This window comes from Amblyomma mixtum, chromosome 9 (assembly GCF_055824585.1).
Source record: "Amblyomma mixtum isolate Tamu chromosome 9, ASM5582458v1, whole genome shotgun sequence".
In the NCBI taxonomy this organism is placed as follows: Eukaryota; Metazoa; Arthropoda; class Arachnida; order Ixodida; family Ixodidae; genus Amblyomma; species Amblyomma mixtum.
In genome coordinates, this window is record NC_143020.1 from 44,591,806 (window position 1) to 44,606,432 (window position 14,627).

Genomic DNA, 14,627 nt, shown 5'->3' on the forward strand with positions numbered 1-14,627 from the left:
AAATGAATGGTATGCAATATCCACGCACATTTATTGTCTTGTGTCTTACGTGTTTATTCCGAAAGAATGTGCTTATTTGCCTATTCTGTGAATATATTTCCTGTTTTTTGTATTTCGGAATGTGTAATTCTTGTGACTGCATCCATGTCTTTCAAAGTTTTCTTATTTGCAATAAATGTTTAGAAAAGTCTAGTTCTCGAAGGAAAGGAGAATGTTGTATCCATTGGTTCTGAGTTTGGGTTGAATTTTTTAGATCGGCTGTTTGCTTGTTTGTATTTATGTTGTGCTTGTTGATCAGCTGTTTGTGTCAGGTGCTTGTAGGGTATAAAAACTTGCGCGCGTGCAATGAATTGCTTCAGTTCCAGTTTACGTTGAGTCTTGTCTCTTCATACGGCCGCCGCCGCGGTGGCTGAGCGGCTATGGTGCTCGGCTGCTGACCCAAAAGACGCGGGTTCGATCCCGGCCGCGGCGGCTAGAATTAATTTCTTTGGAGGAGAAATTCTAGAGGCCCGTGTGCTGTGCGATGTCAGTGCACGTTAAAGAACCCCAGGTGGTCAAAATTTCCGGAGCCCTCCACTACGGCGTCTCTCATAGCCTTAGTCACTTTGGGACGTTAAACCCCATAAACCAAACCAAACCATATTCATACGGCCGCACCAGCCGATACAACGAAACATCTACTTTTCTGACATTGATTCATGTAAATTGCCTGGAGATAAAATGACGCTTTCAATGAACGCAGGTGTTGCATTAGCGAAGAAAGAGAAGAAGACAAAGAAGAACTGCGTGGTTAGGTTTTTGTTACGGTGGCCGACCTTCACTGTCACCGTGGACACTGAAAGACCCGGCGCGCAAGCAGAAACCCACCGAAAATTGCTCTATGAAATGCCTGCTGGTGCTCACATTGGCCCTGACTGCCAGGAGCGAGGAAGGCGATGCGCACGACCGCCACTGGCGAAAATACCTCAACAGCCTCCTCGTCCTCCTCGCCCAGGTGGGTCTTGTTACCTGGATTTTACTTATTGCGCCCCACTGCAGTGTTAAAACCAGCTGGTTTTGGTTATCAATCATGACGGGCATACTACCCACAGCAAAAATATTACAGACACTCAAATTGCCCTGTGTTGAACCTAAAGATCTCTTCTTTTACGGAGAACTCGGTGCTACTGTACATGCTTTCCCCATGTCCTCGCAGTTCTATCTGCTTCCTCTTGTACACCCTTCTAGCAAGATTGAGAAGGTTTTCTCACTGCATGTGATACCTGAACAACATGCCAGGGATGTTAGGAGCTACCGCTGAAAAAAAAATCACACAAGTCATTTTGTAGCGTGCTGTGCTAAAAACAACTAAATAGCTTACCCGCCTTTTGTTTGAACGATTGCTCCCTACTCATTAAATATGCGTAACATAGTGCTGTAGTTTTTCTCCGAGTTTTTGAGCCTCAACTGACACGAACGGCAAAGGAGTTCCAGAACACCTCGCAGTAAAAAAAGAAAAAGAACAAGAAATATAAGGACAGAAATATTGAATACCATGACAGCTTTTCGCAATGGTTATTCATGATGTACGCGACCGTTAGCGGGAATGGTGGCAAATGGTTCTGTTTTTTGCGCAGCGCTAGCAGCAGCCGCTTTGCACAGATGCGCGCTGTTAGACTCTAACGACAAGCTGGCTTGGCGAGGCTTTTCCGGTGGTGCTATATGAGCCGCTTTACGGTTGGCTCTAGTGTTGTCGTTATGAGCAATGCCTTATGGATGTATTGTTGTGTGAGTGGGCACGCTCACTGACGCGGAGTGTACATACAGCGCTGCAACTTTTCCGCTCTGCCGAGCAGTCAGACATCTGGGGATATTTGTACAAAACGATATTTGCTACCGTTACTTCGCGGGAAATTGATCGACAGGAAAGCACTGACTAAGTGCAAAAGGGAAGTATTTGTCCTCCGAGTATTGGTCATGGTCTCTTTGTACCAAGCAGGAACAGTGCAACTGAATGCTCATCGAGAGTTGACGAAAAAATTCATCCTTTCACTGTCATAGGTCTCTTCGTTTGTGGGAATGAGGCTGTCGTTTCTTCTTTGGCTGCCCGAGGTGTATTCATGCAGAATCGTGTGAGACCTTCCATAGGTAATGTATGTTGCAGCCCAAGATATCGGCTTGACCTGTTTATGTATTTTTATGCGTCGAAGTACCTGAAAAAAAACCGTTTCTTCATTTGCCGATCCTTCAGATTGCATCTTTCGCTTCCACCCATCACACCGGATTCTTAGAGCTCAGTGTGGGTTTTCTTCATTAAAATGAATGGTCGATTCCCATCCGTGGAGGTAAAGGACCCATTGTTACGCTTCTGCTATGTATGCTCTACTAGATACTGAACTGAAACCGCCTCAAAACGCCTGCTCTCTATGAAAAAGTTAATCGCAAATTTGAACAATACTCACTCTTCATTCTCATTGACAACAAGAATACGAGCTCCATCAGAGGCGACCCCCTGAATATGATGTTGCTAAAAATGTCAATTTATGTACACTGCTCCATTTTCACACCGCAAGACATGGACAAAATATTAGAGTGCTGACTTCGACGAGTTTCTTAATTCTGGTTGCTGCTTCTACACCCTAGAAGAAAATGGAGCCCCTAATACCTCATTCTTGACCTGTTAGGGGTCGCTATTGAAAGCACTGAGTACTGCCCTATTCTTGAGTTTTTTGCGTCTGCAGGAATCACCCAAGTGCGACTTGCGACACGAGCTGTGGAAGCAACTGCTCTCAGGACGTCTCCAGTCGTTTCTTGTCGGGAAGGAGAAATACGTTTCCAACAAGGCGGGTGAGGGCGCAGACTACGACGACCTCTGCAATGGTGAGGACGTCCCTCCCGACATAGGCGACGGCGTACCGAACGGTCACAGGTTGAGCGACGCCTGGGGGAGGGACGCGGGGAAAAGCTTTCTTTTCCGGCTGGGTTTGATCCAGCGGCACCGGCGAACGACTAGGGTCGCAGCCCCAGTGGAGGTGTTTTCGCTATACCGACATCTCAGCACTCAACGACCGACGAAGGTGAGGTTGTCAGCCATTGATTAAATCGTGTGAGACTTGTTTTTGGTTCATTAGGGTTTAACGTCCCAAAGCGAGTGAGGCTATGAGGGACGGAGTAGTGAAGCGCTCCGGACATTTCGACCACCTGGGGTTCTTTAACGTACACCGACATCGGCCAGTACACGGGCGTCTAGAATTTCGCCTCCATAAAAATTCGGCCGTCGCGGCCGGGATCGAACCCGCGTCTTTCGGGTCAGCAGGAGACTTGTTTCTGTGCCCGAATTAAGGGTTTATTATGACTTTCAGAGTGCCTTTCCGCGGCCCTCTCTTGAGTGCTCAATTATAATAGTCCGCTTGCGATTCAGATGAACAGGTGCGCCCTATGAAAACCTGAAGCAATTCCTGCTTGGCATTTTGCCGAAGCCAGATATTGCGAAAATCTTTAGCGCCTCTAAACAGTTAGCTCTACAGTACACGGGCTTCAATATTAGCTTTTGTAAGCAATGCAGGTCTAAGCTGTGCTAAATATTGGAGCACCACTCTTGTGTTACGGACCTAGATAAAGGGTTCCGTGAAAAGACGGGCCCCTCCTAGAACTCGCTTCGAGAAATACGCAGAGATAGTACCTAGACCATTAGGGATATTCTATGTCGAATGAAATTTTGTACGGTAACCCTTGATTGGCAAGAATTAAGGCAAAAGCTTTATTTCTGTGCGTAGCAAAGTGTTCTTGTCATAGCTACTCAGTGCTCAATGGCTCATGAAGGTGGGATTTTTGGCCACTGATCTAACGGCTACAAACTTATTTTCGTGCACATAACAATTTGGAGTTATCGTCTGACTTTAATATGCATATTTACGCTGCTCGGTCGCGAGTGTTCGTTTTTTTTTATCCACCTGCTGATTAAAGTGATCACGTGCTCTGCTACGAAAACTGGAATCTACAGTGCCTTGCACATTGGTGACGCCAGAAGGGTTTAGCGCCTGTCACTGCACGGAAGCGGCGCACCGCTTGACTACTTCGGACTCCCAGGGATTTATGAATGTAAAAGAAAGAATGAAAAATTGAGCAGTTATGGGAAATAATCCACTAAGCTATTCCATTATAACTTTAATGTGGAGCCTAGGTGACCCCTTCAGTTTTTTTTGTTTTCTGTTTGATTCGAACTCGCGTAGTTTAGGCTATCAAGGTTGTCACGGACTCTATAATCTTTGGCTGGAAATGAATGGTAGTGTGATGCAACCGCATATAACCTTAAAAAGCTCTCATGCCATTCTTGTTTGCTGCTGAAGACTACCGGGGGTTGCAATAGTTGTTTCGGTGTTCTAACGGTTTCTAGCTTGTAAGAGATTCTATACACCAAAACTAGCCACTTTCTCATGCCAACTTATTTCTTTGCAATCTCTCCTCGCTTCGCTGGCGCAGCTGTGGAGTTCAAGTTCGACTGATTCTCCTCACCTGCACCGCTTCTTGGACATCCTCAAGGCGCATGGCGCCCGGAATCTGCGCGAATCACCGCCTCGCAATATTCCCTTGCTCTATCTCTCGCCGCCGGAGCTGAATGGCAGCAGAAGTGGCATTAAAGACGTAGGAGAAGCGGAACCTACGGAGCTGTCCCTGACTGCATCGCGTCAGCCTCCGCTTCTTCTCATCGTGCCTAGGCTGGTGGGGGCTCCACGTGACGAGGTCTTTGCCGTTGTGCTGGACAGGAAAACGACGAATGCGAGTGATGTTCAGCCGCAGTTTGCGCCTCCGGCTGTATCGTCATCAACACTTATGCAGACTGTCGGACTGAGAACATTCCGGCCGAGATTTGTGTTGTTTGTGGTGGCGTTCACTTTGGCTGTGTCTGCGTCGCTTGCGTACTGCATGAGTTCGTACCTTGCCAAGTACAAGCAAGAGTACGAGGTTATTAGAAACGCTCAGTTCCTCTGATGTACTGAGAAGTCAAGTGTTACCTGCCGCGCGTTGGTATCAAAATGTGTGGCGAGAAAGTTTGTGACGGCGTGTTTGTAGCTAGGTTTTGTGCTTCTCGGAAACGTACCGAGTTCACTAGCGTTGAAGATATTGAGAACATCTTTTGACGTAATCATCCTTAAACAATGTTTCACCGCAAATACAAATCGAACTAATAAAAATCTCCCAATTTATTTTGTTTGGTGGTCTCGCTCAATCGAGAAAGTTGCACGAACTTGGTTGAATTTTCGTAATTACCAGAGTTCCTATCATAAAAAGTATATCGCATATGCCAGATTTCTGCCTTTTTTTTTGCGTTCCCTGGAGAGCTCCGTGATGACACAGGTTGACGACGACACATTTTATAACAACGCATGAGCCCGTGAGACAGTGTATCTCGTCCCCTTGCAAAGACCTAAAAGAATTCTATTTTCCTCGAACATAACGCCCCATCACGTGCCCGCGTACGAAAGGGGACCAAATTATTCACGTTGACAGCTGGGGTTTGTTCGACACCATGCACTTCAGAGGCCCCTTGGTTCCTAGATTTTTTTTCTGCCTGCTATACTGACGTGCCAGTGAATAAGTTTGCTAACTGCTGGTCGTAGTGCAATCGTGCGAACGCCTGTCCAGAGTACTCGAACGGCGCGCTCTATTGCGCATTCGTAACAGTCGCCGCTGCCTTTCGGCTCCGATGTAGCTTTAAATGTCATGAGCAATAAATATGGTGCATTGGCATGGTAAGCATGAGAACGTCTAGTTAAGATTCTTAGACTACTCGTGAACCACGTCAGTGTACTCCCTGGAGCGCCTTTCGACCGGTGTAGACAGGATTGTGGAGGACTGCACTTTCTATTGGTACTGAGCGTAGGCGCATACAAGGCGGAGAGACAGGTGGACTGCGTCAAACGGTATGCATACTTTCAATCGGACATTTACCAGCTTAGTTGTGATTCGTCTGAACGCGCGGCAAAACAATCCATTTCGTGCCCACGGTTCGAAGCCCAGTAAGCGGAAGACTCAAATGCCACAGCTGTGCCGCAGTGCATTAGCACAGTGTCCTAGACACATGAGAAGGGAGTGAAAAGACCATAGCTGACTTTCGTCCTTTACTGTTGTTATTTGCAAAGAAAGGAGCGGTATAGAGGTCGTAATCGTGCGACCCACACAACGAAGACCAAGTAATTTGTGTTCCTGCGGCTGATCTCCTTTTAGGCTGGCATCTGTTATTGACTCAAGTTGTGACGATCGAGAAGATTCCACCAAGAGTGTGAGAGGAAGAGCGGGCCTGCATACTGCTGGAATATACGCTGCATTTTCCTGCTCATCCATGGAGATGTAACCAAGTAGAGAGCTGGGCAGCATTACTGCAACGTTGTATTCGGATTTTGCATCAGTCTCGTGAGACTCGTCACGCCGTATCGTGTGATTTTTTTTCTTTCTTTAATCATGTTTCGATTTATAGAAAATTGTAGTTTAGCCTAGTTCCGTTAAAGCGCTGCGATCTCTTTTTCATGATTACCATAAACAACAGACACCAACGCCTTCCCTGCTTAAGCCTAGAACCAAGATAATGCATTGGTAGAAATATGTTTCTTAACACAAATGAATTCCTTGGCAACACAATAGTGGCGGGGCTATAGTATTTCTGGATTGGCAACTATAAAGGTGCTCAGACCAGCAATGCCTTATATCCTCTGCTTACGCAGATGATTCGGCAAGAGCATCAAAAGTCATTCCTATAAGTGGAAGAAGTACTTTGTGCGAATAGTATTTGTAGTGCAAGGCAAAACCATACAATGTTTTTCACACACAATCAACACAGCGCAAAACCAGCCCGACTATCGACAAATTGTATATCATGAATCGCATTTCTTCTCGAAGTATAAAACAAAATTTTTGCAAAAGTAATAACTGCTCCTGATAAAGTGGGGTAAGAGGTATGAATGAGTAAGGCTGCCACCAGGGCGACAACAGAAATGTTAGTAGATCATTCACAATCAAATTTCCTAGCGCTTGTTTCGACACGAGTACACAGTAACACACACGCACAGGGCAAACGCTAGACTAGAAGTTATACATATTGCAGCTGAAATTTGGGCTAGGTGAAAATCATTCACAATAATATTTGCTAGCGATTGCTTCGACACGAGGACAGAGTAACACCTAAGAACAGGACAGACGCCAGACTCTAAATGATACATACTAAAACAGAAATGAGAGAGAGCGGAAAGCGTAAATATTAATAGAGAACGAATATGTCAGCACCCTATGAAAACGAATAGTTACATTTTTCTTTAATCCCCTGTGCTTCATTGTTATAAGCCGCCCTTTCAATTAGTGAGAAGAAATTGTGTTATATTAAACGCTACCTGTGGCAGTCTGTAAGGAGTACATTGTGTTCAGGTAAGAGGTAGTTGTTCTTCTAAACTTGATTACCGGTTTAACTATATTTTTTTATATTTATATTTTCCTGTGCAAGGCCGCCTTGTACTTTGGTCCGCTGACAAATAGGAGATACTAAATGCGATAACATGGATATTTCAGTTACTTTAGCAACTGCGGGGGGAAGGACTCTATGTACCAAAAAAAGTTGGCAAGCATTGCTACATCGTTTGTGAATAATAGTGATGCAAAAAAAAACCAGTCTGCCTAGTTTGTTTTCACAATACAGCCTGCGCATTCGCGGCAAGAAATAAACACCTAGTAAGGCGGCTGTGTCTTAAACCTATGAAGTAATTTGTTTCCGTGACGCGGCCACTGCGCCACAAGCAACTTATGTAAAAAAATTTTTCGTAGCCGGGAAGCAAGAATATTGAGAGGGCATTAACCTGTCTTCAAGAAAGCCGCTTTTCTATTCTTGGTGGTTCTTTTTTTAAAGGACAGTTAAGAGACCATTTTAGTTCTGAAACAAAAGCAACATAAACAGCAAAAGCTTCAACCATGTGTTCACTATGTATTTGCTTTAGGCGGAGTGCTGATAAGAGTACCATAAAAGCGCGTTCTTTTGAAATATACTGCCATCCTTACGAGCACCATACATTTTGCACACTAACTAGATAATGGATGGTTCATATAATTCCTTACAATCTTTCCGGCCGGACTTAATATCTGAGGAATGATCGGACATAACACGGTGAAAGGAGACGCAAAGATATTTGTGCACTTTACTGCGCTCTATGTCCAAATTGTACCATTGATGGCTCAAAGGCGCAGTTCGCTATGCTTTGTCATGGTTGCCCAGGAACCGCGAGCCTAAGAACGGCTTCAGGTACGTGTAACAGAGCTCTTGGTGTTGTTGTTGCCTTAGTTATATGGCACATACCCACGACGGGGAATAATCCAGGGTTCAGAGAGGCGAGCCAAAATGGAGGGTACATTGGTACCAACCTAATGTCTGTTTTCGGTAAAAGCTCGTCGTTGTTGTTGTTGTTGCTGTTGTTCCCCTCGTCAGTTCGTCAGTGCTGCTTAACTTCTTTTTTTTTCATCTAAATTCAAAAAAGTTCCTTTTTTTTCTTTATTGAAATTCAATAAATTTCCTTACGCGCTGTCTTGTACACGCCACTCTGTCGAACTTCTTCATTGTCATCGTAAGCCTGGTTACATCCACAGCTGGGCGAAGACCTCTCCAATTTTTCTTCACTTAGCCTACCGCACATATAAATTACTGTCCTTTATCCTCTGTGGTGAATATCTACAACTTTTGGTTTAAATTTTCTTTCGCATTGAATTCATGCTGAGACGGTGTGATAACACCGCTTACTGACCTCTGCGTTTTTTGAGTCCCAGTATCGCGTCTTCTGAAAATTTCGCCTTGGAACAGAGAATATCTGCCACTGAGAGAATTGAGGCTGTGTATCAGGCGGCGTTTAGAATAACGAAAATGAGGACGGACCTTTGCACGAGTCGCGTGGCGCGCCACACAGAAGAAGAAGTCAGCCCTTTCCTAGTGGTGTCTTTTTCAGCGCTCACACTTTGGGTCGAAAACTTCCCTCCGGAGCGAGAAAAGGCCGCACAGGGAACCGAAACAGCCATCATGGAGAAGCAGGACATCTTTGGTTTACTCCGCACCGACATCGGAGAAGAAGGTGGGCGCCTCTAGAGCGTATTGGCAGCGGGCACGAACCGAGAACGCTAAGACTAACGGAGCATCCAGGTTAAGGTTAGCTGCTCGTGATGAATTTTTACACCCAGGTCGTATTGAAACGAAACACGCATATCCCTTCCGTCTCTACTTCGTAGCAAAGTATTCTTTTATAGCTGGTTTATGAATATGTGCCTGGGTAGACCCTTTACCCAGGAACATGAATCAGGCTAGTTGTACACTGCAACTCAAAGTGCGTAGGTACAATGTTTCGTTGTCTTCACAGACGCTTTTGGCAGTTCATTTTGGCCGGACTGTTCATGGGTAGGTGCTAGACAGAAGGTCCAGTATATTACCCATCACTAATTTCGCTTCCACTTAGACTCGGTTTGTTTCCTAATTCTCATATGAAGGTGTAGGCGGTGATGAAGGGAATATTCACTTTCGAAGCATACATTTGAATTAATTCGCCTAACGGGACGTCATGCAAGTTAGTATATTCTTTTACACTTTCTCGCGAATTTCTAGAAAAAAAATAATTATTTCAGTTTTTCATAAGAATCTTCTAATTCTCTATGATCTGAATATTTAATTTTCGCAGCACAACCGTTTTATCTTCACCGCGTATAACCACCATCTACACTTCACTTATAATGGGCGCTCGTTGCTGATGCCACCCCCCCCCTCCCCCGCCCCTTCCCTCCTTAAAAAAAAACAAGACACACCAGTCAAATATACCAAATGCTAGTATACTCCGTCTAAAAAAGTAGCTGGTAATAGGTTTGCCTGGCGGTCGTGCGTCTGCTAGCGTGGAATTTGCGCACCTGCCCACATGACAGAGAGGCATTAATGGCGGCTTCTGGTTGCTCTGAAGCGTGCCTAGTATTATCAATATACGGGTTTTAATTGTGCTCTTCGAGTTTCGGCAGAGCCTTGTATAAAGTACAACGATCACAAGATTTCCAAAGCTCCCAAAATCCAAACAGCTCTGCTTTTGGGTAATATATTAAGGCCGAATGAATAATAGATTAAGGCCGTTCGTCTGCTTCATCGCAATCTTAACATGTTCCTAGTGAATTTCACCTTCCAATCGTAATCCAAAATGGACATGTCAAACAGAAGCTGTATGCTACTCTCCGTATATAGAACGCTTTTCGAAGATTTCGGCTGAGTGCATTATTGAAACACTAATATAATCCTTTCGCCGGAAACCGCAGTTTAAACTCAACAGGCGATTCATTGAGCAGGGCAACGCTGACTGACATAGCTGGCAAATTCGGGGCGAAAACTAACTACTCTGCCAAGACGTTTTCTTTTTGTCAGCAGTTCTTCGACTTTTTTACATCAGTATTTCCGTCAGTTTTATTTACGATAAATACTGACATTTTTTGCTTGATGAGCACTTATTCCTTCGAAATGCTACACGTATCAAAATGCGTTATTTGACGGAAGCTCTGCGTTCACGGCTGATTTGGGAAAAGGAATGTTGAAAGATAAAACTGCGAGGTGCCCGCATTTCAAAACTGCGCGCATAACACGAGGCACACAAGTGAAGCGTAATGGCTCACCTTTGATTAATAGTTTTCTTGATTTCTGTCTGTGTATTTCAGGAGTGGCGAAACAACTCGAGCAAGAACGCCGCAGGTTGCAGAGAAGGAGAAGTAAGCAAACTCTTCTTAAGCCCTACTTGAGAAGTTTATTCTAGCAGAGAAATCAGAGAAAATTAGCAAGTGGTTCAGAACGGCAAAGTACGGAAAGTAGTACAGCAGCAATGGTTACTATGCAATTCGAGCTGAAGGTTACAGTTACTGTCAAGGCATTTGACCTAAAGGCTTTAACCATAAAGGCCTTTTGCCAAAAGGGCTTCTACCGAAGGCATGTACCATGAAGGCCCTCACTATAAAGGTCATGGGCCTAAAGACCCTTACCACAAATCCCGCCGCCGCGGTGGCTCAGTGGCTATGGTGCTCGGCTGCTGGCCCAAAAGACGCGGGTTCGATCCCAGCCGCGGCGGCTAGAATTTCTTTGGAGGAGAAATTCTAGAGGCCCGTGTGCTGTGCGATGTCAGTGCACGTTAAAGAACCCCAGGTGGTCGAAATTTCCGGAGCCCTTCACTACGGCGTCTCTCATAGCCTTAGTCGCTTTGGGACGTTAAACCCCACAAAACCAAACCAAACCAACCTTACCACAAAGTTTAACTTCAAGGCCTTCACCCAGTTGTACCCTTCACCAAAGCCTTCAACTAGGTGAAGGCTTGCCAGGTGTACACAACTGGCAGGTTGCACACAACAGGGTGGACAGATGGGCCACTTGCCAAAAAGGAGGCTTCAGGGACTTATAATAACATATTTGATGTAGGCCAGAAAAACCGCTTGCATACAGCTACCAGCCGGCTTGCGCATCTAGGCAATTTTTTTTGTCGCTAATTAAGACATAAGATAATTTTACTAAATTCGGAAATATTGACTTCAGACGGCAGATGTGAATAGCAAAGTTGGAGAGCGCCTTCAGAAACCCCCTTTCTCTTTATTTACAATAAAGAAAACCTCACGTGCATCTTTTTTCTGAGCTCCAACGAAAGTGCGCGAAATACAAAAAAATCACGTGACTAGCCCTTTCGTGCGCCACGATTGTGCTGCTCTAAATTCTAGCTTCAGTGAATGAAATCGGCTGCTGGTATGGTGCGACGACCTCACTGCACCGGCAGGCCGATATGTCGACTGTGGTTGCGACGCCCGCAGGTGCCAGTTTGCAAACGTGACGGCGCAAGTTGCGCCGCAACCATCGTCGACGTATCGGTCTGCCGGAGGTCTTCGCGCCACACCAGCAGCTGATTTCGTTCACTCAAGCCAGGATTGACAGCAGCACAATCGCGGCGCGCGAATGTGCTAGTCACGTGATCTTTTTGTATTTCGCGGACTTCCTTTAGAGATCGGAAAAATGATACACGTGAGCCTTTCTTTGTCAGAAACTAATAGAATGGGGGTTCCTGAAGGGGCTCTCCAACTTTGCTGTTCACATTTTCTGCCTAAAGTCAATATTTACACGTTTAGGAAAGTTATCGTAATGGCTAATTAATTGCAAAAACAAAAAATTGCCTATGATGCGCAAGCCAGTGGGTACGTTTTGTAAGTGGTTTCCCTGACCTACCTCAAATATTTTCTTTTAACCCGTCGCTAAAGTTAGCCTGGACACCCTATACGTAAGCTCGAATTAGAAAAATGCCCCTAGTACTGCTGCTGCACCACATAGTAACAGGAGAACTATCTTGTTCCGAACTTCGAATATTACGCCACTGAGACGCAGCTTGCGGGAAATTAAACTGTTAAGAAAAGTCTGTTTTTATCACTTTCTTCTAGAAAACAATATACCATGCTTCGATAGATCTCATAGCAGCCCTTTAGATCGCTGGCGGATAAATATTCTCCGGGTGATCTTCGGTTTACATGCGACCTACAACTAAATACCGCCTACTTCAGGCCTACACTTGCAAAGTTGATTAGAGGCAATCAGGTTAATGGCACTGCTTTGCACTTTGTAAGCCATGCGAGTTGAACTTAAAATTAAGGGCGTTTTAAAATCATGAACGTAATGAGGGGCGGTTATTCTTCTTCTTCAAGGTGCGCTCGCGGCATCAGGGCGCATTAACCTTTATATACTATAAAATTATAGATATCGTAATGAAATTAGGTGTGTATATGCGTTCTTCCTGTTTCCAAAACTATAATTTGTTTCAGTATGTCTTATTAGCATTCATTATATAGAAAATGACTGCAGCCTAATTAGTTGACTCCTTACCGGTCGTTAGGGCACTTAGTACAGTTTTGGTTTCGTTTTAAACGGGGCTGTAGCCAAATACATGCATCTGGAGCTAGGCTAATTCTTGTTGAAGTACACCATCGTATAAAAATGTTTAAATTTTGTTCAAGCACTATGTTTACGAATTATCATTAGGTGACATTACGGCTAACAAAATTTGAAATATTAGACTCAGCCAAACAATCAGGGCATAGCTGCACATTTTAGTTCTTTATTCTAAATAGATTCAATCCAAATTCCTTCAGACTATTTTTTTGCTCCCTGCTGCTTGTTTTGTGGCAGGCTAAGCAGAAAACTTGCACAAAAATTTTTTCTCAACTCTGAGTTTCAAAAAAGTCATAACGTCAACTATTGATACAAGAAAAAAGAAAAAGAGAAGGAACTCGGACAACGCTTGAAGCATTTGCTAATAAAGACACATGCAGTAGTAGTGCACAGTGCAGCCTTAGATCACAGCGGGTGTGAGCTCATGAAATGTGTTCAGTCATTTTATTTTCTAAGGCAGTCGTGTATGATGGAATTAACGGTACGTTTTGCCCTCAACAGAGAGACTGGAGGAACAGATGCGCATAGAGCTCGAAGCCCTGGAGTTGGAAGAACAGGAGAAACTGCTTCAAGCACAGCAGGCGCAACGTGAAGAGCAAACCGGTGAGTTATTTAGTCATTTCAAATGCGTGCAGAAAAGCAAGAGCGAAACTTGGTAGCTTTGGCTTCTCACGATTATTCGACGTAATGTCATGACTGACGTGTTCTGAAAAGGGTTAAGTTGAAATATGCTAGTGTACTTAATAAAAACACAATAACCGGCTTTCCTGAGGTGTACACCGTTTTAGGTATAAAAAAAGCGTTTATTGTACCCGTTATTATGGAAAGCGTGAGCAGCGTTTAGCAGGCACACGGAGGCTGTAGGAGGCGTTAACGCCTCGGAAGTAAAACTGGTGAGATACGGGATTTCTAAATTGGATAGAGTTGCCAACCTCTCTTAAAATGTATCACATTCGAAAGCCACCATGACCAGCTCGAGGGGCAAAATGATGCTGCATTTTCCTGAAAATGCGGTTTCTGCATGAATCGCTATACTTGGGGGCGCCATCTAAGGTACTAACACCCCTTGTTCAAAAAATATTAAGGGTTCCGTGCGTTTTTAGCCGAACAGAAGAGTTTTAGGCTATCAAACAGCTAACCTTCTGAACAAAATACAAGAATTAACAGATCTGAGTGCTAATGTCTCTTAGAACACGTTTAAAGCTCTGCTGCTCGAAAATAACTTAGAATTCAATTAATCTGCGATGTTTCTGTCCATAGTTTCATTTTCTGGGAGTGCATTATCGTTTTGAACCTTCCTGTTGCTATTATGATTGCTATGTGTTGCTATTATGATTTTGCTATCATGCTGCTAAACTTGCAACAACCATGTTTCAGAATTGTGTACTTGCTTGTGCTTCTTTGTACTAAGTATTCTGTGTTGGTATGCACGGTCTATTGTTTGCTACATACGCGTTTTTTTTCTTTTTTTTCTCGCATAATTTATTTACCCTTTTTTTCCCTCAGTGCTGTGACTTTTTTCTTATTTCCCCCCGAAGACCTTGGTGTGGAACGTTTTGTGTAAAACTATGTTAAATGACTGTTTGTGCCAAACTGTATGCGGGGCAAGAGCCACCGTCAGGCGTTCCGCCTTTTGCTCTTGCTCCTCTTTCTGTATCAGAAAGGAAACAAATAAATCAAATCAAAT

The 14,627-nt window shown here is 44.3% G+C and overlaps 1 protein-coding gene across 1 annotated transcript in view; it reads left to right on the forward strand.

Annotated features, from left to right (window-relative positions):
• Positions 1-8,875: 8,875 nt before the first annotated feature.
• Positions 8,876-14,627, forward strand: part of LOC149328867 (neprilysin-1-like) — a 53,618-nt gene continuing 47,866 nt past the window's right edge. Inside the window, exons 1-2 of the mRNA XM_089559119.1 lie at positions 8,876-9,080; positions 13,442-13,543. Of these exons, the coding sequence (XP_089415245.1) occupies positions 8,876-9,080; positions 13,442-13,543 (307 nt within the window). The remainder of the gene's footprint in view (positions 9,081-13,441; positions 13,544-14,627) is intronic.